The sequence below is a fragment of the Lactuca serriola genome, chromosome 2 (assembly GCF_051521515.1).
Source record: "Lactuca serriola cultivar US96UC23 chromosome 2, Lser_US96UC23_V15, whole genome shotgun sequence".
Taxonomy (NCBI): Eukaryota; Viridiplantae; Streptophyta; class Magnoliopsida; order Asterales; family Asteraceae; genus Lactuca; species Lactuca serriola.
Window position 1 is genome coordinate 209721588 of NC_136409.1, and position 26692 is coordinate 209748279.

Here is a 26692-nt window from a genome sequence, read left to right on the forward strand (position 1 = left end):
CTCACCCCCCCCCCCCCCTGGTGAACGTTAGTAGCCACATCAGCTCGATTATCGACTGTTAAATGAGTTATCGTAAAATACGGTATAAATACGATACGAAAACAAAGTACAATAATAAAACATGTATGCCTCCTACTGCATCACCGGGGTCTTGACTTTCTCCTTCCGGACTCATTCTCCTAAGAATACATGGGGTTTGAACGGTCAACATAATGTTGGTGAGTTGACATGTTTTGTATACTTTAAGAGGGTTTTGTATGTTTTTTTTTATGTTAGCGTTGTTGTTTTCCCTGAACTCGTATTCTTGAGTTATTTTCTATCATTACTTCCTTAGGCTTATTTCCTAGTACTAGTTTTTAGATAGATTAGTTTAACATGTTACGATAAGTTCCTATAAACTAGTTATGACTATTGTTTTCGTCTGCCCAAATTGTCGACGCTCCATCAGAAGTCGTCGGTGTTTAGAAAGTTATGTCTGATTTGACTTGTTGCCAGGTTGTAGCTAGCAGCCACAACTGGAGGTGTCAGATTCGTATATATCTATACATATCTTTCACCGATCACTTAAGATTTAACGATTATAGGTCTTAGGCTTTAAAGCTAAAGGTTATTCAGCTAGTGACGAATCGGTCTCATCTAACACTTGTTTGTGGGGGCATCCCCTAGTTGATCACGTTTATTGTTTGTTGTATTTATATAAGATACTTATTATTATTATTATTTGTTATTACATATATATATATATATATATATATATATATATATATATATATATATATATATATAGGTTCAGGTTCATTTGAGACCATGCTAATTTTGTGAGACCGTAAGACCAAATCTAAAAATAATTTTAAAATGAAAAATAAAAGGAAAAATCCAAAAATTCTTTTTTATTTATTATTTTCGGAACTTTATTTACCTAAAAAAATAAAAAAATACCGTTTTTTTTAAATACGTGAAATATTCTAATAAAATATTACACTTTACATTTCTAATATGATTTTTAGAATGTTTAGATTTATCTACCAGATTTGTCAGATATGTAGAATATTCTAAATATTGTACTAAAATATGTAAAAAATGTATTTTTTTTGGTATTTTTTTATTTTTTTGGAAAATATATATTTAGAAAATAATATTGGAAAAAAAATTCAAAAATTTTCAATTATTTTGCATTTTAAAAATGTTTTTGTTTTATCTACTAAATGAGTGGTTAATGAATGGTTAGGATTACGTCTCACAGTTTCACAAAATTAGGCCGTCTCACATGAACCTAATCTTATATATATATATATATATATATATATATATATATATATATATATATATATATATATATATATATATATATAATTGGTATTATTGGACAAATATGTAAACAAACTTTTTATAATAAGTGCCTATAAAGCTTGTTGAGTTAATGATTTGACATGACATTTCATAAATATACCAAAAACTTTATAAATAAAACTCTCCTTATTGTAATACTCTAAAACTTAACATTACTGCTTTGATTGCATGTAAAAAGCTATAGGTTACCGTTGACATATCGCAAGAGATTGCTTTTTTTGGTAGGAGAGATATATTAAAGCTACATTAGAAATAAAATTTAGAAAATATCTTCTAAAGGTATAAGTTATATTTTTGTATTTCGGAAAGAAATGTCAAAAGACTTTTTTTAATGACTTTTGTATTTTGAAAAGCAAACAATTTTAGGTATGGCAAAAAAAACTTGAACTCGACTGGGAAACCCGAAACCCGGTTATTTCGAGTCGGATAACGGGTCGTTATCGGGTTTTTTATAGGATTCGGGGCAGGGATTGGCTTATCCTTGCCCCGACCCGTCCCGTCCCGATTATATATATATATATATATATATATATATATATATATATATGTTAATTGCACGCATTCAAAGATAAAATACTTACTGTGGACAATCTTTTTAGTTATTAACAATCCGATGTGAATGATCATTTTTTATGTTTTGACGTATTATACTAAACTTAAATCAAATAATTTTTAATATAACGTCGAGTTAATTTTATTAAAGTGTTCATCATATTTTTAATTTAAAGAGAGGGTAGAACACGTATTTTTTATAAGACATCAGGGTACCTTAAAACGGAATAAAGATTTCGTTATGTATTATTGTAAACCCGATAAGATACCCGAAACCCGACTGAAAAACCCGAACCCAACGGGACGCCCCAATAAGATACCTGAAAGATATCGAGGCTGGTTTGGGAAGCCATGCCCCGCCCCGAACCCGCCCCGTTGCCATTCCTAAACAATCTTATCCTCAAATGTTTTTTTTCCGACATATATAAAATGTCAAAAAGATATTTCGACAAAAAACAATCAACACCTAATTCTACTCAATCCACTTGAAATAAATAAGTTAGATCTCATTCCCCATCTTCAAATAACTAAACTTCATACTCTTGAAGATAAACAAGTTCCAGACTTTTCAAATAACCAAATATCTGAGTAGATCAAACTAGCCATCAATTTGCACCTTCTTTTACCCAAAGTGTTCTAAATACAACCACCGTTGTTCATAGGAACCACTCCAAGCATAAGAGATTACTTGCTATGTTGGCATGTAAAAAGTTAACTATTTTTGTGTTGTTTTTTCAAAGAGTTCACTGGTTACCAAATGTTGACGTATCAAAAGACATTACTTGTTTTGTTGGCATGTAAATAGTTAATTTTGTGAAAAGAAGCCAGCTATCTATCTGAAACATCTACTTTATTCACTTGTCTACTTTATTCACTTGCAAACATTTATATAGAAAATCCATCAAATGTTGACATATCTTTCTAATTTAAATTCCATTGTTACTATTATTATGAACCACACCTTCACCTTCATCTCTATTCCCTCAACCTTTCTCAGTCTTTGTCATCTTCAATTTCTATCATAAACAGTCGCATTCAATACAATACAATCATAAAAAAATATTGAACCCATTAAAGATGTTTACACATAGCAAAGCCACCGAAACACATACCAATTAGTGTCAACATAGCATCTGTATCCCGAGTAACAAATTTTTATATAAATGAAACTATTTATGCTTGCTGATTTGCCGACGAAAGGCTTGTACACATGATTTCCATGAAAAGAGATGATAACTTAGGTCCCGTTTTATATGCATCTTTCCAGATCCAAACAGATCTTTCTGACTGAATGGACCGGAAAGACTGTTTGATTTGCACAAAAAAAAGGTCTTTCCCGGTAAGATATTTCCTTCCTAGAAAGCCCCAAAATAATATATTTTTGACTGAATGGGCTAGAAAGACAATTATGCACCAAACCCCGCCTCTTTCTTTCTTGGATTATTAATTTTTTTAAATAACTTTTTTATTTTTTATTACTTTTTTTCATCATTCAGCACAGTTAATCAGATGTACAATCAAACAACATGGTTTTTTCCCAGTCAGAAAACTTTCCCAGAAAGCATTTTACCAAACAACACTTTCCCAGACAGAAACTATCAAACGAGATCTTAGTGAAAATGAATGGTATCACAAGTAATTTATAATGACCGGAACGAGTCCAAATACGATGTATTTTCCGTATAATTTTTTTACAAAATTTTCTTTTAAATTTTATTTTTTACAAACTATTTTCACAATTTATTTTATATTTTGGTATGTACGCATATTTTTTTTTAAAGGATTTTCTGTTTTTCAAATCATTTTTTTCTTCAAAGCAGTTTTCTATTTCATTTAAATATCGGTTTTCATACATCTAGGGTTATAAAAATATACTATAAAAGTTACTTTTTTAAATACTCGTTTTCACAAACTAGAAGTGACCTTTGTTTTTAAAACATGCTTTTTCTTGAAAAAAAAATAACTTTATTTACATATTTTAAAAGCTTTGTTATTTACAAAATAAATTTTATAAAAAAGAAATTACAAATTTTTAATACGGTTTTACAAATAGCATTTAAGATTTTTCTGCTTTTACAAAAGTAGTTTTTCTTTTCCAAATTGTTTTCCTTTTCACATATTAGTTTAGATGAGAAATCTCTGAAAAAATTTAAAAGTTTTGACTAAATTTATGATTGAGATATAAATTATTATCTTTTTTTAATGAAAAGTTATGAAAACTGGTAAAAATATGTAAAAAAAAAAGTCTAGAATGTAATATATTGAGAAATTTTCATATATATTATTGTTACATATCAAAATATCATATTTATCCAACCAAATATCCAAATGTCATATTTACCCTTTATAAACTTCAAAATATCATATTTATCCTTCATAAACTTTAAAATATTAGACTAGATGGTATGAGAGGGATGTTTTCCTCACTTTTTGTAGGTCACACCAGCATTTCCCTCACCTAAAACCCAAAGAGTAGGTGAGAAGCTTCTCTCACTATTTTTTTATTTTTTTAAAAAAATATATTTCATACATATATTATATACATTTTGTAGGGAATTAAAAACCATGAATTTTGATATATATTTTTATATTTTTTTAGTAGGTATATAATTTTATAAATATTAAAAAAGATTAAAAAAAGCTACCCAATAGAATGAGGAAAGAGAGTGTGGCACCGCCTCCCCCCACCTCTTTCCCTCGGGTTGCTTCCCTTGGCCAGGGGACGGTGTTCCAGTAAGAGGGAAGCTCTCCCGCTCCATACCTTCCAGCTTTATATTTTTTGCAAAAAAAATTAATATTTCTGACATATTATAATAAATTTAAATATTTAGTTTTAGTAATGAAGTATTATACTCTTCATAAATTCCCAACCTTCATTCATTGTTTGAACTTCAAAATCTCATCTAAAAAAATTCATTGGGATATTTTTAAAACAATAGCAAAAGTGTTTAATGTGTTTGTGAAACATCTCAAAGCAGTTGAAGTAATCAAATCATGTATGCATCTCTATTGCTTTTAATTTTGGCATCGTTAAATTCTACTCAAAAGTAATAAATGTCCAGTGAATTGAATCTTTCTTACATCAATTCTTAAAATCGATTACTTGTTAAAGTTTTACTTGATTCAGTAACAAATTCAATTTTAAAACCACTTTACAATTTTCTCCCTCACATACTCAAAACCTTATAAAAATCGTTGATATTATACTCAAAGATGTCAAACAAAGAAGAATCACCATTTTTGTTCCAAAATAATTTCAATCAACTTTCTTTTAGATGGACGTTTGACGTTGAATTGGAAATTTATGAAGAACATATAATAGTAAATTGATAAATATATTAATTTGAAAATATTATAAAAATGAAAAAGAAAATATTTAAAATAAGATTTAGACAAATATGATATTTTGATGTTTATGAAGGATAAATATAATATTTGAAAGTTTATAAAGGATAAATATGATATTTTTGTTTTTTGTAGGGTAAATATTATATTTTGGTTTTTTGTAGGATAAATAAAAATATTTTAATGTTTAAAAAAGACATACATTAAATCCTTCTTAATATTTTATTGATTTTCAAGAAAAAAAAATTAATTTGGAACTAAATAAACTGGGCCAAACTTTAAGGATTTTTTTGAGATTTCCCTTGTAAAAATATGTAAAAAATAATATTTTTTTAATATATTCGTTTTAACAAATATGCACTTTTATATATAATTAAACATAATATTATTATAAGTTATGTCTTTACCTAATGTACGTACACAAATTCCCTATAACATCACATGGGGTGAAAGAAAATCAAATTAACAATTTCGCAAAAAAGTTGGACATGAAAATTAGTATCATAACCAAATATAAATATAAATATTATATCATAACAAAGATTAATTGACGAATACCATTTTTTTCAAATTGGTAAAAAAAAATTGTTTCTACCTATAAGAAATGACAAATCAAACTTCGAAACATGAGACACAAGTATAAAACAAACGGGTATACATATTTTTTTATTTTCATAGAAGAATTTGTTTTGCAACATAAACATATTTCACAACACTTATTCAGTCAAATAATCAATGGAGACTCTTAATATAAGTAATAATCATAACACTCTGCAGAAAAAAAAGCATAAACATACTCTAATTCTAATGAAAACAAAATCTTCGCTTTGTTTTAAGTGTGACAAAAGGGCAAAATGGTCAAGTTCTATGACGCGCTTTAAAAAAGTGCAGCTGAATAAAGTTCTGGCCCCTTCAGTGGTTCCTGGAAGTCTGGATTGATGGGAAAAAGTTCACATTGTGCGTATTGTGCCATTAATTGATCAACTAGAACCAATGCCACCATTGCTTCAACCATGGGCACAGCTGTAAAAAAATCATCCATCCAAAATTCAAAATGTAAAACTGGCTAAATTACCATTTTACCCTTACAGGTCATCAATATTAGTGCCCATTAAGTAAAAAAGAATGAAAAAGTAGGATGCTAGAAGTAGAAGGAACCTCTTGGGACAACACAAGGATCATGTCTGCCACGTGCTATAAGTTCTGTTTCATTTTTATCTCTTGTCACAGTGTTCTGCTTCCTCTGCAAAGTTATTAGAAAAATAAATATAAAAAAAAAAAAATTGAATTTAGAATTTTAGATATAATATAGTTTAATAATACTTACTCCAATTGTAGATGTTGGTTTGAAGGCTATTCTCATGTATATGATCTCTCCATTAGAAATTCCACCCTGTATCCCACCAGAACGATTTGTTCTTGTCCTAATCCGCCCATTTTCATCCGTATAAAACGCATCATTATGTTCACTACCCGTTAAAAGGGTACCTACGTTTTGTTCAAATTTATTAATTTTAAAAAATAAAAAAAATACATACCTAACCTAAGGACTAAATAGTAAAATCCAATAATGCTAACCTGCAAATCCGCTTCCAATCTCGAACCCTTTTGTTGCAGGTAAGGACATGGCTGCTTTAGCCAACTCAGCTTCAAGTTTGTCAAAAACTGGTGAACCAAGTCCCTAAAATATCAAAAAATTTAAACATAAATATAAAAAATGTGTAAATAAAACAAACAAACAGAGATTGCTTACCCTTGGAGCATTTCTAACAATACATGTGACAACACCACCTACAGAATCACCTCTCACTCTAACAGCATCAATTGCAGCAATCATCTTTTCTGCATACTCGGGATCCGGGCACCTAACAATATTGCTCTCAACCTGAAATTATTACAAAAATAAATATATAAATTTGTTAGGATCCAAGAACAATTCAAGATTTTAAGAGAATATTTGGAAGAAAAAAACAATCATAGTCAACCTGTTCAAGTGTCAAAGTATTGTGATCAACTACATCTTCCGGAAGCACAACTGTGTGGGCTTGTGACACATACGCAAGAATCTGTAAAAAGTAAAAACTAGCAAGGTTAAACTTGTAATTTACTATATGTATACTTCAACAGGGAATGATTATAGCTTGTAAACATACCTCAGTGCCAGAATATGCCTTGAGAATCTTCTTCGCAACAGCTCCAGAGGCAACTCTCCCAATTGTCTCCCTAGCTGATGATCGACCACCACCCTGTATGTTTATCATAATATTAAACTCTGAATGTTTTATTTCTTTTTAAAAGTATAAATTTTATTTGTATTTGTTTGTGAAAATAAAGTACCTCTACTGATCGTACACCATATTTGAAGTCATAAGTAGCATCAGCATGAGAAGGTCGATAAGCCTTTGACATTTCACTGTAGTCCTGTTAAATTCAATAACCAAAATATTGTGAATCCTACAAAAACCTAAATGTATTATTATTATTATTATTATTATCCTACTATTGACATCACATTAACGGGTACTTACTTTTCCTCTTTGATCTGTGTTGGGTACATTTATCATGATTGGAGATCCAGTTGTGTATCCTGCATTTAGTGCAACACAATTAGGTCATTAGGGATCTCTTCTAAATGAAGATAAAGTCTAGAGAACTTGATGATATTAAGGGATATGGATATTTACTACAAACTAACCATCAGCTACTCCTGAAAATATGGTGCATGTGTCTGTTTCTTTTCTAGGGGTAGTAATTCGGCTCTGACCTGGTCTCCTGTATAAAAAGATTCAGATTTTAATGATATCATGGAAGGTGATTGATTACTGTATGTGACACACAGAGATAAGTATGATAATACCTTCTGTCAAGATCTGCTTGTAAATCAGCCTCTGAAATGGGAAATCTAGGAGGACACCCATCAATAATACAACCAACACCTCCACCATGGGATTCACCATATGTTGTAACACGAAAGTAATTTCCATATGTACTTCCAGCTGCATGTATCTCTGTAAATGGAAGTTGCATGAATCAGGTGGAACACTCAAAATATCAAAGTTCTTTATTAAGGGTATAGTAATGCATACAAGTTACCAGAAGACTAGAAGAGGTTTTTTAATAACCAACAAAATGTACAGTTACAGTAACATAATAGAAGAATATGAAATATAAATATATGCGTATACTCTATTTTCTTATGTATTTTCAACAATCCCCATGGATCATGGATCATAATTGATGGAATTCAAATCTGAAATAGTCACTCGAGACACTTAATTTAGCATAGGGTTAATAAATCTCCCTATACCTCATTTGGAAATACAACTTCAACCAAAAGTTTTTATTGAAGTCCAATGCTTCAAAATGCTTTTTCAGAAAGTATATTGTAGTGCAACTGAATTATCAAATTTGTCCACTACACAATCCCATCAATAAGTTCCTAACCCATTGGTAATGAATTCATGGTCTTTGTCAAAATTAGTCCAAGTCATTGGTTGATCTCAATATACCCCCAAAAAGAAATATAGAATATTACATCCTACACCACAATTCAAGCAAAAATTGCATCAACAAGATTCATTATCCAGTTAGATTCTGGCTCTTGCAGAACAAAAAAGTAGAAAGTGTTAGGGAATGGACTTCCATCCACTTGAAAGAATGAAGAACTTACTGCCATAGCATTTTTCGGGAGCAATAATACTTCAAAGTTTCCGATTTATGTAATAAACTAGATGAGAACTATAAAAATCACAGCAAATCACCTAAGGTATATACTGGAAAGTAGGTTGCTTCTTTCGTATATAAGTTCATACAGATGGAATTTCCAAACCAACATTCTGAAGCTTTCACGGTAAGAGACATAATGAATTAACTTAAAGCAATCTAACGGAACACAATTTTGCGATTATCAAAGGCCACTTGCATTCACGTTTTTTACTTTATCCACTATAAAAGCAAAGCATCAGAGATCTTCGTTAATAGGACGAAATTACAACAACATATATCATCAAATCTGGGGACTCACCGAGTTTTTTAGGTGGCGATCGGCGGTGAGTTGATATACGGAGGTTTGCAGAGCCGAGATCTGAGTGACGTAGAGAGGCCAAGCGTGAGGGTTCACAGGAGGATGAAGCTCCGACGAAGGCTTTGGTTAATAGAGTAGACGCCATTGTTTCTTGCAAAGAAACTATGTACACGATCTACGCCTAAATATGACTTGGGTATAGGGGGTTGGTGGGCGGACTGTGTGTGTGGCCGTGTTTGGTGGCCACCTAACTATACATGCTATCTTTAATTTAAATTTTCAAAATTATTAGTATTATTTTTTGGTATCTCTAATCTCTGAATATTATTAAAAGAGAACTTTTAATTCACCAATGAAGCAATCAAGGCCTTTGATTGTATTTCAATCATATGATTTTCACCATTAGATCAAATTGATGACATCATCTTCTCAAAATAGAATTCAAACATTTAATTATAGAATTTTTAAATTTACCAATTACATTTCAATCACAATTACATTAAATTATGGAATCTTTAATTATAGAATCTATTCATATTTAATTATAGAATCTATTCATACTTTCGAAAATATATTTCACAATTCGGGCATAATTATATTTAACTGTAGAATCTTTAAAATCAGCAATTATGTTATCAATTAAAACATATCATTCTATTTATATATGAGACATCGGTTTCTCCATAAATCTGGCCAAAAACATGAATAACCGTCTCCATCTTTCTCCTCTATTTTTCTCTTAAACCAGAATTCCTAATCCTCTTCTTCATGTCAATGGTTGTGCTTCAATTGATGTTTTGTGTGTTCATAACAGAATGTAGCACCATAAGGTGGTTCCTTTTTCTCATGTATTCTTAGAATTTGCATATTGCCTCTTCCTTGCATCTCCAATTATCACACCTCTGTTTTGGCTTCACACAAATCTCTACAAACTGAAGCAAGCATCTCTTTCAAGACATCTTTTGAAGATCTATGTCATCATTAACCCTAATTAATATTGTTCATAATTTAATTCCATTATTTATAGTTTTTGGCTTCAAAATTTAAACCCGATTAGTTTTTTTCTTTTTAAATAAACTCGTTAAATAAGCATATCAATAATTATGTTATCTTTAATATATATTAAAACAAAAATCTTATGATATCATCTGAAACAATCTGGGTCATTGATTGCATTTCAATCTTATGTTTTCCAGCCTTAGATCAAATTGGTGACATCATCTTCCCTAAATGGAATGTATCTAATTCCAATAAAAGTTTTCCAATTATCAAACAAAATTAACTTAAATCCATTGAAATAGAATGTATTTAATTTTAATAAATTTCCCCCTATTTTAAATCTTGAATTTTCGATTATAAAGGTTTTAAAATAGTCAACTTTAAAAACATATTACTGAAAACCATTTCAATTAAGACATTAGATATCAACCATTAATATAAATCCGTTTATATCAGCAAACCATTGATATAAAATCCATTTTTATTAGGAAACCATTAATACCAAAAAATCATATTCAAATTATCACATACATATACGATTCATCCTTAAATTTGCGGCTCACACTTATTTTCGATCGTTGCTTTTCTTCAGACTCTCTCATACAACATCATTCTTATTGTTTATCACTTCCATCATCATTATCTGCTTCAATCCTTCATTGTTGTGCACTAGAAGGTCAGTACCTTCTTTCGCTTTTTTATATTTTTTTCGATTATTTTTTGTTCCCGTATCAAATATACGTATTCATATATATTTTGATATTCTTTGTCACAACTTACATGAAATCAATTAACGTCATTCAATCTAGATTAAGTCAAACAAAACAAAAATGTATAATTTTTCATATTAAATTCTTAACCTATTAACTTGGACTCGATACTCAACAACCTCTACAAACTACAATAGCTATGTGATTTTTTTTTTACAATTTATAGCAACATAATTACCATGAAAAAAGAACTTTTAATTTAAACTACAACTTAGTTTTTTATCAGTAATAACAATATACAACACTTAATATCAACATCATTTCCTACCGGTTTCTCTAAATATTAATACATGAACCATATCAAAAATAGGCTAAGAAGTTAGAATCCAAACTAGGAATAATCTTATTTCCTTGAATATCATATTTACGGTATTATAGAAATTTTTTATTTGATTGTAGAATCAAATTGCATAATTACAATTAACATTGTTTTTATTAAACTTTGTATTTAGGTATGAAACAACAATAAGTATATTTATGAAGGAACATTGTTTAAAATAATTTGTATAATCTAAATACATGTTAATTTAGTTCATTTCTATACTTTCCTGTAACATTGGATTTTTTTGTCATGTTACAGTGAAAATATTGGTTATTAGAACAGACACATTGGGTGTTTGACGAAATGTCTCAAAGAATCTGACACAAGTTTTCTACGCTCACCTCACAACCATGTATAAATTTTGGTTTTTTTCTAGATTTTTAGCATCATGTGTTTTTTATGTTTGCAACTTTGTAGTGTTACATGTTTTTTTGTCTCATCCTCAGGTTTTTCTATCTCTGATAGGGCTTCATTTTTTATATTTATTGTAAACTATCGATTCAATCTATGTCATTTTGTTATGACTTTTATCAGCGTGATAAGATTTTAATAAATTGTCCATTTCTTGATCTTTTAGAAAAAGATGTTCTAATTGGATTATCATTTACAACCGTGGTATTCTATTTTGTTGATGAAACGATCTATGATTTGGCCATGATGGTTTTTACGGATTATGTTTGGACTGATAATTGTTCTTGTCATTAAAAAAATACATCCAACAAAAAGTGAAAGATAGTTTTTTAAATTAATACCATCATTTAACTTTAAAGGATTTTTTCAACTTTGATGACATGTAACAGAGTTTTGGCTGAAATTTTCAATTTTGTCGGCATATAACAGGTTATGACTTAAATAATGATATTAGATATCTGGGCAATCAGGTTTTCTTCGGTTCTTAAATTATTTTGCAGAAAGTTGTTCAATTTGGTATTATTGATCTCACAAAAGGCAAGTCTCATGTCTTTTTTAGCATATCCATTGAGTTTAATAGTTTATTGTTCATATTTGTTTTTTTTTAAATGTTAAACTTGTTTTAGTGAATGCAAGTCAGTAGGAAGTAAAGGTGCAAGAAAAGAAAAATACTAAATATGGGATGATCATGGTTATTTCAAGCCAAAATAAAATTTTAAAGTAACAAATGCTAAATTTAAAAGATAAACACTTGTAATGCATAATACATATTATATTTCCCAAATAAGTAACCAAAAACTTACCTCATCCCCAAATAAATTACATATTAACTAACATAAATAAATTATGATTATAGTGTCTTGATTTTTAATTATACATTATAGAGAGTCGGTTAATATGTAGTCATTATTTTTATATTCGTATCGGTTTTGAACTAAAAAAACTATATTCAAATAATAAAAATGAAATGTAACATATACGATGATAATAATGCAAAAATAACCTTCAAATTTGGTTTGATACAAAAAAAATGGTCTAAAACTTATTTATAAAAGCAACAAGAAATAACAACGAACTTTCAAAAAGAAATGAGAAATTGCAACTAACTTTTAAAAACTATCAAGAATGTATAATATAGGATGATAATAATGCTTAAAAACACCGACTTTGGTCTGATGCGAAAAAAAGTAATTTTATATGAAAGTAGGATTGCAGTAATACTAAAAGAACCTATATGTTTTTATTTGATGCAAAAGTGGTCGAAACATACTTCTAAATTGGCAAGAAATAGCAATGAACTTTTAATTCATCTTGAATAACCATTTAATAGATATATGTGAAAGATATGAATACTCAGCAGTTAAGACCATAGACCTTACTCAAACGTCTGCAAATGTCTTAAAGTAAGCATTCATTTTTCCATTATTTTATCATTGTCATAAAATAAAAATAAAAAATCATCATTTGTTTAAATTGTTTAATTCGTCTCATAATAACAAGTAAGTTGTGTGTCAATTATGTATTTTGACATTTTCAATGAGTTATGGGCAATATCTAAATCGAGCAAGCATAAATGTTTTTATATGTAACGTCCTAAAATTCAAGACTAAAAATTTTCATTTAATAAAACATTACTTAAAGCAAATTCATCAATCCAATTATAATCAGAGTATTAAATTCCAAAACACATGTTCATTATCAGAGTAAAACATTCTCAGGCTGTCTAATCTATGGTGTGTGCCATGCGGTCACCCCGAGCTCTTCCCTCCGCTACCGGAAGTACTTGAAACCAAAACTGAAAACCGTAAGCACGAAGCTTAGTGAGTTCCCCACCCTACCACATACTATGCATAACCACATACAGCACATACTGGGCCACGCCCGCTATCTTGGGCCTCGCCCGCTACAATAGCCCCGCCTGGCTTCGAGCCCCGCTCGAATACAGATCTGTTTCACTTAAGCCTCGCCTGTCACAGGGCCTCGCCCACTAACATATAATAGCACATAACATATCACATCACATCACATAAGCTAAACACATACTAACTGATCTTGTCCTAAGGCCTCGCCTATCTTTGGGCCCCGCCCTTGTCCTGCTACTGATGAGTCATGGAACCCTGTCCATACTCCTGCTGATAGTGAGGTACAGGCCCAGCCTACCCTCACTCCTTCCCTAACTTGGGCCTCGCCCTTGATCTACTGCTAATGAGATGTGGAACACCATCCACACTCTGCTATTGGTGAGATACGGGACCTCGCCCACACTCACCTCCCTACCAGGCACATACAAGTATCACACAGACAACAAGTATAAACTGTCACATAAACCATTCATTGGGCACCCACCCTCTATCATTGGACCTCGTCCCGAATATCATACTAGCATACTGTGCCTAGGGCTAACCCCCGGGTCTTCTACTCAATACTACATGGGCCGACATTGTGGCCGTAGACCCATTCATACAAAGGGAAACTCACCTGCACTGGCTGAACTGGCTGATGAACCCACTAGTTGCTGCCCGGCAACTTTCTGAACTCCTACTCCACTCGCTCCCCGAGCTACCAAGATCAAAGCAACACTGAGTCTGACTGACCCCCGAAAGACAACCAAGTCAACTCTGGTCAAAGTCAGAGTCCTGGTCAAGGTCAACCTTCCAGGTCAACCCTACTCGCCGAGTCACCCTATTGACTCACTGAGTTCATATGTTCAGAGTCCTTCTATTCGCGACTCGACTCGCCGAGTCAGTCCATGACTCGCCGAGTCTACCGATTTTCCGAGTCCTGACCTGCCCAACTCACTGAGTCTCCATTCGACTCACTGATTCGAGTCTCAACTCGAAGGGTTTGGGGTTCCGCGACCTGACTCGCCGAGTCCAAGAACAGACTCGCTGAGTCCAAGGCAATCTTCAACCAACTCGCCAAGTTGTTCTTCAAACTCGCCGAGTTCCTGCCCAACTTCATCCGACTCGACGAGCTGTTCATCCCACTCGTCGAGTTCCTCCTAACCTTCATGCTACTCGCCGAGTCCACTCAAAGGACTCGCCGAGTCCATTCAGATCTACATACATGCAGAGGACTTTTGAGTCATGCATGGGCTCCAAATTGTAGATCTACCCTCCCAAGCCTATTCCTCACGTAAAGTTGCAAACTTTACGTGTATAGAAGGAGATCTAGGCTAAATACACCATAAACTAGGGGTTTAAGGCAAAGAGGCTCCATAATCAACTCAAGGGCTGATACTTTATGCTTTCCAAGACCACAATATGCTTAGATCTGAAGTAGCAACTCCAGATCCAACTTCTAACTCAAATGGACAACTTAATCATGGCTAAAAAGTCCCAAAACTCACAACCAAAATAGATCTAAAGGGAGGGAAACGACTTAATACCTTCAAATGTTCAGAAATATCTTCCCAATCCCAGATCTATAACCCCCTTCTTGCACCCTCAAGATCCTTCTTCCTTTTTCCAAGCTTTAGTGCACTCTTCAAGGCAATAATTGGCTCAACAATGGATATGGCAGCTAGGGTTCGATGTTCTGGGCGAAAGGGGCAGTAAAGGAACCCTAGGGGAGAGAATGAGACGTTTAAATAGGCTCCAAGTTCCGAATTTAGGGTTTTCCTCGCACAGACCAGATTCGCCGAGTCCCCTTGGCCGACTCGCCGAGTCGGTCACTTACTCCTTGACCCGGATCCCGCTCGGACTCGTCGAGTTCCTCATTGGACTCGCCGAGTCCCCCCTTAAATTTAGGGTTTTCTTTCTTTTCTTGGCCTTCAAAACTTTGGGTGTTACATTATATTTCTTTGTTAGAGTTTTTTTTATATTTAATATTGTATGTGTGTGTGTGTGGGGGGGGGGGGGGGTTATGTGGTTCATTTCAAATAAACATAAATAAGTTGCTATTTTTAAAATAAACAATTCTATTTCTCAATATAACCATAAAATAACAATGTATTTTGAAAGTACATTGTCAAACGTTGGATTATACTTGCGTAGACCCGTTTTGCGCATGATTAACTATATGTAGCTGTTTCCGGTGTCACAAGTAAAAAAGGTTTGAAGGTACTTTGTGACGATGATGGTCGTTCAACTAATAAAACAAAAATATTGTCTACAAAGAGGTCCTTCAACGACTATATATATATATATATATATATATATATATATATATATATATATATATATATATATATATATATTTACTAACCTTAGTGTATTTTATACACATTTCAATAATATCAATAACCCTGATTTTTTTATAATTATTCTGCAATATCTATATACATTTATATTTTATTTATGCGTTTCCCGTGTTTAACGCGGGTCATAATCTAGTTTCATAATTATATCAATATTTTCTAATAACGCGTCTTTAGAAAATTCAATAGAAAATCAAAAATAATAATAAAAAATAAAAAATAAAAAATAGGTAATTTACAATGTATTTAAGATTAGAAAACATTTAAGAATTCAATGATCATTGAACTTCGAATTCATTGAATGTCAATATGAATTTTTATTAAAATAGAGTTTCATCTATTGAAAAAAAATTAGAATTGTCATATCATTCAATCATCATATTGAACTTATCATTGCAAACACCGTCAAGGTTATTGTAACAAACTTTTGTTATTATAGATGTCCAAAAAAATACACTTATGAACTTAAAAACATTTTTGATAACAAAATACTTCAAATATTTAAAAGATATCACGAAGATGATCTTCTATATAATGGTAAACATGTAAAATATTATTTAAATGGCATAATTAACTAATGACATATTAAGATGTTCAAAAAAAACATCAGTAAACTAAAGATGACATCAAAATATAACAAACTATTCAAAGTGTTTAGAAAATACCATGAGAACTTTTATAACAAAAAAAATATATGTAGATCATAGTTTTCCTTTTCATCCAACCTTAAAATATTAAAGAATTAAATATATTGGTATTAAAATGATTAAAGAATTAAATATATTGGTATTGTTAGAAAGTTATATCGGTATATATGATTTCAAATGTTTGTGTTTGGCAATGAGCGTTTGCAAACTTTTAGCTTTTGGTAAAACGTACGGTTTAAACAAAAAGTTTCGTTTGGTAGTACGGATTTTAGCTTTTAGTTTAAACAAAATATTTCAAAATTTAATAGCTACTTAATATGGTGTTTAAGAAAAAGTTATTGAGCATATATATATATATATATACATATATATATATATATATATATATATATATATATATATATATAAGGTTCTAAATGGCGTGAGGTGCGGCGTGGCGGCAAGGTCAAGCCTCAAGCTTAACGAGCCATGACGAGCTATGACGTTTTTCAAGGCGTGATGTAAGACGACGATTTTGTATTAATTTAAAATTATATTACCACATAAATATAAATTTATATTAAATATAACTACTTTTTAGAAGTGTTAGATCAATAACTAGTAACCAAAATTTAACAAAAACCACAATACTTGTATCTCCGATTAGAAAATGCATAACAAAGAGCAAAAAACCGTGTCTCAAACGAAAAAACACGCGCCATAACACGCCATAACGCGCCATGGCGCGCCATATCACGCCTTGCCACACGCCACGCCTAACAGCAACGTTATGAGGCTTTTCGTAACGGCGGAGCCACGCCTCACGCCATGGCGCGCCTTTTAGAACACTGTATATATATATATATATATATATATATATATATATATATATAAAAGAGTAGATCAAATGAAAACACCTAAAAGGTTGAGAACGTTATAACACTTCTGGACCATTTAAATACATAGATCTAAAGTTATTATTAAACGGACGATTTATGAAAAATTATAAAATCACTGGCATTAAAGTGTAACTTTTAAATGGTCAGAAGTGTATAATAGAATTTGCAAATTTACTTAGTTCCTATAATTTCTCACCCTCTATCCTCATTCCTTTCATATTCTCTTATCTTTATCCCCCCCCTCACACACACACACACACACTCTCTCTCTCTCTAGGGTTTCATAATAAATCACTTTCCTCTATGAATTAGGTTCCCTTTTCTTTCCTCTATTCAGTCGGCGATCCAACACCAATGACCGTCGATGTTTCCCGCACTCTAGTCGCCAAATTCGTCATCGATTTAAGTTAATATTGTTTTTCTGTAGTTTTATCTATTGCTCCTGGTGACGAAGATGTAATTCACTGTAAGATTGTGTCTTTGATTAAGGCTGGTAACATCGATGATGCTCTTTCTACTATTGTCGCCTTGTCGAAGAAATTTTGATTTAATTTCGGTTTCTTCAAGGTAAACTACCGACATCTATTGGCGCGTTATAGATTTGTGTGTTTGTATCCGATTTGGCTAATCACTGGTGTTAATTGTTTACTTCCAAGTGGTTAAGACTTAATAGCAATGTGATTCAGCAGGATGCAGTTTCTGTTATTATATGCATAATAAATAGCTGCTCCAAATGCTTCAATCGATGCAAGTCTGAGTGTTGAGGCTTTTTTTTGTAAGTCTTGGTCAATTTTTTGTTTTCTTATCAATTATATTTGATGATTTCAATACTTAGAATGGGCTAAAGGTGAACCCATTTATTATAGGGTAGTTTTACATGTGATGATTGTTTAATCTGAAAAAAAAATGTTTGATTATGTTCGTTATAATCATTTATGATTATAAATATTGTTGTCCATATGATAGAAGACACTGATAATAATCATTTATGATTATAACTATTGGCAACATAAACGATTAAACGGCCGATTATAATTATTTATGATTATAACACCATATGATTTTGCTACCAATCATTCATTTTAATATTTTTTTTAGTATTGTCATTTTGTAGATATTTACCAAAGAAAAAGGAATGTTGGACTTTTTTAGGTATCACTATTGCTCGTTACACAAGCTCGCGAGCCATTTGATTGAAATAGAAGAATGAGGTTGCGACCGATTCAAGAAAATGGTTGACACAGTGATGAATTTTGTAATTTTTTCCATTGAAGTCGATTAATCATTATTAAATATAATTATGTATAAATGTTAGAAATTAGAATTGACATATTTATTTATGAATATAAATATAAAAGTGTATAAACTCAATCTTTGGAAGATTTATTTATCAATATAATAGTGTTTGATAATGAATTATTAATGTATTGATTTTTTTATTCGTGAGTATATTCATGTATGATTAGTAGTTAATTTTTTTATTCATTTAAAAATGAAAAATTTTATTTTTAAATTGTGTTGTATTCATTTATGATTACAACTGTATATTCTAGAGCACCAACTCGTCGAGTGTATGAACAAACTCGGCGAGTTGGTCAGTTGTGTGTTTGGATTCGGCGAGTCCACTATCCAGAACAACAGAAAATCGATTTTTAAAGCTTAAACAACAAGTAGCATCAAGTATGTAAGACAAAGCTTAATGAGTTTTCCCAAAGTACCACCACACAACAGGTAACAATATGCATATTGAGGCCATGATTAACAATCTGGATTACCGTTGAGTCCATAGCATGATTTTGTCTTGCCTTCAGGCCCACATTTCATGTCTGAATCGCAAGGTTGTAAAAATCGCTCGACGTTAGCTAGTCAGTGGACTAGGGTCAAGGGATTAATCGGCTAGGAGGAGATTAATCGGGTACCATTAATTGCTATTTTGTTAGATTTTAAAAAGTTAAATATGACTAATATCATATAAAAGTTCATAAATACCACTAATATCATACCAAAATACGTTAATATGATAAATACAACACTAATCATACATCAATAGTTTCTATTGAGATATAACTTCTTCAAAGTATTAAAATTTCATCGGGTTCTACTGCTTCAGTCATTTTGTATGCATGGATTAATCGCTAGGCGCTCTTTAATCGGTCGAGTAGCTCCTAAGGATTAATTGGAGATTAATCGGGGTTTTTACAACACTGCTGAATTGTTTGACCTAAAATCAGACGATGAATGCGAATATTGTTTGTTGGGAAAGATGACTAAGTCACCTTTCATAGGAACTTGTGAAAGAGGTAAAGATTTGTTATACCTCATCCATATTGATTTATGTGGTCCCTTCAGATCCGATATAAGGGATGCAAATCGCTACTATGAAACATTTACTGATGATTATAGTAGATATGGTTATATCTACTTGATCAAGCATAAGTTAGAAACTTTTGAAAAGTTCAAAGAGTTTAAGTACGAAGTAGAGAATAAATTGGGCAAGAAGATAAAGATGCTTCGATTTGATAGAGGTGGAGAGTATTTTAGTATCGAGTTTAATATCTATCTAATGAAATGTGGAATTGTTTCACAATTGACAGATCCTAGTACACCACAACTTAATGGTGTGGTTGAGAGACATATCAAACCCTGTTGGACATGGTTCATTTTATGACAAGTCAAGCTTCCCTCCTTATATCATTCTGGGGATATGCTTTAGAAACATCAACCCATATTCTAAATCTTGTTCCTACTAAGAAGGTTACTGTTAACTTATCCTTTAGGGGAACGTCAAAAAAGAAGTCAAACTGACATCGGGCTTGGCCTGGTCAGAACCTAGTCTAAAGCCAAGTTTGGGCCTTCACCAACGTGAAGAGAGCTGATATAGCGGTTAAGGCGCAGAGCCGCACCTTAACCCATTCTCCAAGAAACTACATCCCGACAAATGTAGGACCAATCAGAGAGTCCCACTCGTCCATTAGACGATAGCCACGATCTTCGTAAATGTTTAGAAGATCTCCTTCCAGCCAATGAGAGAATGAGACAAAAGACGTGATGGAGGACCTTCCAATATGGGTCCTCCACGTTGCACTTCACGAGGGAATCCTTAACAGAATTAGATGAGGGACACACCTCTTAAACAGGTATAAAAGGATCCTCCTTCCTCATGAGGAAGCGGACAGAATTCTCTCTTTCTTGTAATCTTCTACTATTTTTCTCATATCATATACTAACTTTATTGTCGGAGCTTCGTCCCGGGAACTCCTCCAAGATGTTGACTAATGGTCATCTCTCTTTTTTGCTCTGTGATAACAGGAGAAGATACCCAAACAGATCTCCCTTGCAGTTCTGACTTCATACATTCTAGTATATCACAACATTTGGCGCCATCCGGGCGTATCTTTAGAACAATACACCCATGAAACAAACCCAGAAAGCAACAATGGCAGGTGATATTCCGGTGACATCAGGGGCAGCGGTGAAAAGCCCGCAGCGCCCAATGCAGTCACTTGATGGTGCTAAACTTCCATTTAGGAGGAGCACACTTCAAACCACACATCGGTCTCATAGACACCATTTAGTTCTGCAGCTGAAACGACGGCAACTTACATAGCCAATCTATGGTGCCCAACAACCAACACAACCTCACAAGTAGCAATCGTAAGCACAACTCTGCAGATCTTTGAAACGCAACAAACAGAGATCCCTACCCTGCAACAACAACCCTTCCCGCACGCTTCCGACACCGGAACCTGGATTCCTCACACCATTCAACCACAACCACAATATCCCCCGATGATCCACCCACACGCCGCCATGGCAGAGTTGTTTCATGTGCCGATATTTGCACAAAATCTCCGATCTTCAACCAACTCGTACAACAGATGCCAGGTGCAACCCATTCACTGTCTCATCCACAAGTAACATGCGTGAAGACTTTGTCCAGCCAGGGGTCTGACCCTTATGGATCCGGCGTCCAGTTCTCAGTAGCATCCAAATTCAACCCCCTCATGGTAGTCGGTCAACCGTTCAGTCCGTACACATAACGGTACACAGGAGCAAGCCCATATCTGGTTCCCCCGATAGAGCAATATGCAATCCAGAGCTTTGGATTGCAGCCAAACCTACAACAGTATCAACCGTACATCTCGCAGGTGGCCATGCATAACCAGATGTATGCGAACCCTTACCATATGAAGCAACACATGGTTTATGGTGGTATGCCATACTCATACATGGGACAACCCCATGTGAAGCATATGTTCCAACTTCAGCCATGAACTCCTACAGTACGAGACCTCGTACACTGCGATGATACCTAACATGCCAAAGTATGAATGCATGTTGTGATATGCTACAGAGGATGGAATCGGAACTGCAGGGGGATCCGTATAAGTATCTTCTCATGTTATCACTGTGCAAAAGAGAGAAATGATCGTTAGTCAATGTTCGGGAGGAGTTCTCGGGATGAAGCTCTGACGATCAAGTCAGTATGAGATCTGAGAAAGATGGTAGAAGATTATAGGGAAGAGATAATTCCGTCCCCTTCCTTGTCAAGAAGATGGATCCTTTTATACATGTGTTAGAGGCGTATCCCTCAACCGATTTTGTTGAGGATTCCTTTGTGAGGTGCGACGTGGCAGACCCATATTGGAGGGTCCTTCGTCATGCTATTTGCCTCATTCCCTAATTGGCTGGGAGGAAATCTCCTAAATGTTTATGAAGTTCATGGCTATCGTCTAATGGGCGAGTGGGACTCTCTGATTGGTCCCACATTTGTCGGGATGTAACTTCTTGAAATAGGGGTTAAGGTGCGGTTCTGCGCCTTAATCTCCATATCAGCGCTCTTCGCGTTGGCGAAGGCACAAACTTGGCTCTAGATTAGGTTCTAACTAGGCCAAGACCTGTGTCAGTTTGACTTCTTTCTTGACGTTCCCCAAAGGGATATATTAACAAGTCCCTTAGACTCGTAGGTATATGTGTCAGCTTGACAACGTCTCCGTTCGAGTCTATGTCCTAACATATGTATGTTCGGGATTTTGTTCTATCGTTTCACAGGCTTTAGGCAGCACCGTAAATGCGTGTCAGTCCCGTTGAGAGATGGTTCGTGACGCCAGTTTCGCCTTTAAAATCTCCTTTTTTCCCAGGCTTTTCATCCTCATATCCCTATTCTAGCTTTGTTGCATCAATCTGAGTATTCTGTTAATTTTCTTTTTGATTGTTCATGCTTTTCTCAATGATGGACCGTTACATAGAGTCCTTACTGCTGAGGAGTTCCAATTTCTGCAAGATCGCTTCGGCTTCTTACCAGAGCACGAATTACTGATTCTGGCAAAGGGGGCATCAATCTTTGATCGCCCTTAAGATAAGGTGGGGGTTCCGATCCCTTTATTTTAAGCGGGATTACGCTTGCCGACATCCGATTTCTTCATCATGATTATGGACCACTATGTCTTTTTCGTCGACGAGTTGACCCCGAGCGCTTTTAATAAAATCGTCGGTTTTGAACTGATTTGTCGATCTCTGGAATATGTACCAACTTTCTAGGTTTTCAATTACTTCTTCTGTTTGACTACAAATTCCAGGGTCCGTAATTTAGCGAAGAGGGTGGCATTCGTCAGTTGATTTCTGAACAAGACGCTCCGAGGAAAAATTGGCAATATTAGTGGCTTTGGGTTAACCAAAACCTTGTGGGGCGCAGATATCGTAGAACCCGAGATTTTTCTAACCGTCTCCCCAAGTTGTTAGGGAGTAATCTGACTCTTGGCAAGCGTCTGGGAAACATCACCATCATTAGGAGGAACTTGGAAGATTTCATTCTTGCAGTGGTCGGTATGAGTGCTACCTGGAGGGCTCGCGGGAAAATGGTGCAGACGTTCATTGTGAGATGTAGTATTAACCCTTCTCCTTACCCCCCCCCCCCTTTTTTTTTGAAAACAGAGTGAGGATAAGATATCTTGTTGGCTTGTAAGATCTTACTTTTGGCATTTGTTTTCACAGATGTTGATTCCGAGATTTCTTTGGAAATGGCCCTACGTGGTCACTATCAGGGCAAGCTTTTCCATCGGGAGATCGATCTTGTAGAGGCTTTTCCTCCTCCTGTGTTTGAAAGGCACATGCGAGAGATTGCTGGACTACTGTTGGTGGAAGGAGGAAATGTGGGTTCTAGCGGGCTTGCGTCGCCTTCCCAGCCGACCGTTGGGGTCGTTTCCCTAGTTCGCCCGCCGGTTTCTGCTCCTTCTGGTTTTCCTGTGGGGGTGCAAGCAGGAAGAGGTAATGCTCTTACTTGGAAAAGGCGAAGTTTGCGTCTGGTGCCGTTGTCGGATGAGGAGACAGAATACAACGATGCGGGTCTTCGTCATCGTAAAGCCCGTAGGACTGTATCTGTGGTCAGGCTTCTTGGTGATGTCGGGGTTATTCTCGACGGTCAATTTTATGTGCCTGGGCAAAAAAAGGTAGTGGTGGTGCCTATTTCTCTAGAGTCGTCACCCTCATCATCCGTTGGTTCGCCCTTGGTTAACCCTGGTTTCGACTCTATATCTGGGGGTGCGTCGAGTTCACCTGGAGGTTCTTTTTAGCGGGAGAAGCCTTCCCTGGTTGATGAAATAGGAACTTCATCTTGTTGGGTTTTGAGCATTCTAACACTCCTAAGTGTACATGCAACCCTAAATACCTTGGATCTATGTTTTCTCTATTATACATGTAAATATGAACATCCAAGGTATTATCCTAATCTAGCACACAAAACAATGAATATAACAAGATAGAATACATACCTCTTTGGTGTAGAATGTTCTCAAGAAGCTTGAGTGCCTAGTGCCCCAAGTGTGATACCACAAATTTCTCACACAACACCAAATGCACTTGGAAGACTTAGAGAGAAACACCATACTTCTAAAATCGGCTAGCCCTTCTCTATATTACATAGTGGCTGATTTTTCCAAGAGTATGATCTTTATATAGTGTTACAATTAGGGTAAACCCCAATTGTCATGACTTTCCATTTCCTTGGATCCATGGGTTCAAATACACCATGGAGCATCCATGGACCATCCTATGGGTTTTAGCCCAACTTGATTATCCATGGAGCATTAGCCCACTATACAAGTATGGATGATTTACACAATCAACCCATATATTTAATTAGTCTTCTTTTGATCACTTAATTAATTCTAGATTAATTATTGATCAATAATAAATAAATAATCTTATTAATATATTATAACTTATAATATATTAACAAACCTTAAGTGTTCTTTCTCTCATTATAGTCTATCCAAATGCATGATGCCATGTAACCCAAATGGACCATGCCGGGTCGGGTCAAGTCTTACCAATTATAGTTATGGACTTAGACATTAATCCAAAAGTCTCCCACTTGGATAAGTCTAAAACTATTATTGTGTATGACTTCAAAAACCAACTGGCAATCGTAGCTCTCAAAAGCTTCCGTCAAATTCTGACCTTGCCGATGATCTCTGACATTTGTCAATGACTTGTCCATTAGATAAGGGATCATATATTCCTCCATTCTAGATATCATATGGACTGAGACATGGATTGTAAATCATTCTCTCTGTCCATCTGTTGTTTCCTGATTTCTGATTTATGACGACTGACTGATTGAACAAATCAAATCAGTCCTGGCTTGGCCAAGCACTCACATGTGTCATCGCTAAATCATCGAGGGGCCCACAAATATCGCTTTTATCTTGAAGGTAAAAGGAATGGATAAACTTCGAGTCATATGGCTTGTTCTACTACTTGTTGAATTATACACAACGACACGTTTTATAACATCGAGTTACCAATGCGGTTTCGTGCAATCAATGTATAACCAACTCATAGTAACAACTCATATCTCTAGGTTTGAAGAATATAAGATATTATCGTCTCATGATCACTCGTGATAAAATCCATGAAGTGATTCAAATGAGCGCGGGTTGAATCCAATACTCAGAACTTATGAGCACTCATGAGTGTTGTAGCACAACTTTGTCCACCAACTTGGACCTCTACAAGCCAACCCATGACAATCTTGATTCATATCTACTTCCAACATATGACTGACTGTGGATGGTTTAAACAACTTAGTCATTCCGGAAGAATAACCTAGTTATTATGGAAGTCAAAACATGCAAAGTGAAACACAAGAATAAATGAATCAAATACGGTATCAAACCCTATGAATATAAATAGACCGCTTCTATTTATCACCATACTGATTACTCATTATTCATTGTTTCGGTTTTATCAACTTTATACTTGAATTAAAACACTAGGTATCCCATGCTCCAAGAATGTACACTATGTTTTCCTAAACAATAGCTTTGCCATACACCAAGTATGCACTCTATGTTTATCTATGATCCTTACTTTGTGAAATAAACCAATTGACCAAACTTTCAATGATTCTAATTTCACACTCCCAAATCGAAATCTGTTAGATTTTAAACTTAAATGCACTACCCTCTTGCAATGAATGTGTACAAAGTCATAAAGACTTGTCAACAACCATTACTGGGTATTCCAATGAAGACCTACTCCATGGACACAAAGCCTTATGTTCAAAGTATGCATTGCTTTGAACATGCTTCTTGCACTAAGTTTTTTTTCTAATCTTACACAGATTGCTTCCATCTATAGAGACAACTCTATATTCCCATTTTGACTACTACTTTTGAACAAGAGTTGCCTCTTTTCAGACTATGTCAATATGGCCCTTCCAAAATTCACACTATACTTCCAACTGTCCTTGAGCAACCAATCTTTGGTAAAACTTAGATTGTCCTCGACAATTGCTTAATCACTTTAGTCATATCCAATTCTAGACATTTTCCTCCTTAATGCCCCAAGGCATTTGGAAAATTCATAAAGAATAACTATCATAGCACATGTAATCGATCCTGTACCCAAAGTAAATGGGACACGATTCATGATGTTTCACATAAAGACATGGTTCTATACCAGTCTTTTGCCATAATAATTTTTTGTTTTCCATATTCTCAAAATTTTACTATGAAAAGGGATGCCGTAATCATAATCGAATTTTGAGAACGCAATATATAGAATTTTCTTAAGTTGAACCAATCCAACATGAAATTCATATATATATATATATATATTCTTGACTAAAGATGATTAAAATCTCAATATAAGCTCTTTAGAATGATTATAAACTCTATCTAAGCTTTTCATAGTT

At 33.9% G+C, this 26692-nt stretch overlaps 1 protein-coding gene across 1 annotated transcript; it reads right to left on the reverse strand.

Annotated features, from left to right (window-relative positions):
* Positions 1-5887: 5887 nt before the first annotated feature.
* EMB1144 (chorismate synthase, putative / 5-enolpyruvylshikimate-3-phosphate phospholyase) lies at positions 5888-9484 on the reverse strand. Its single transcript, XM_079026630.1, has 12 exons — positions 9272-9484; positions 8105-8255; positions 7943-8019; positions 7776-7834; positions 7585-7668; positions 7401-7493; positions 7233-7313; positions 7001-7132; positions 6826-6928; positions 6575-6735; positions 6406-6490; positions 5888-6270 (listed from the first exon to the last, which is right to left on the reverse strand). Exons 1-12 carry the CDS (start codon positions 9414-9416, stop codon positions 6125-6127), a joined length of 1317 nt encoding a protein of 438 aa, XP_078882756.1. The 5' UTR covers positions 9417-9484; the 3' UTR covers positions 5888-6124.
* Between the last annotated feature and the right edge of the window lie 17208 nt (positions 9485-26692).

Coding starts and splice junctions, on each gene's coding strand:
- EMB1144 (XM_079026630.1), bottom strand. CDS start 9,416: ATGGCGTCTACTCTATTAACCAAAGCCTTCGTCGGAGCTTCATCCTCC. Junction 7,314..7,400: donor AGGCATATTCTGGCACTGAG/GTATGTTTACAA, acceptor TACTTTTTACAG/ATTCTTGCGTATGTGTCACA. Junction 6,491..6,574: donor AACCAACATCTACAATTGGA/GTAAGTATTATT, acceptor ATAACTTTGCAG/AGGAAGCAGAACACTGTGAC.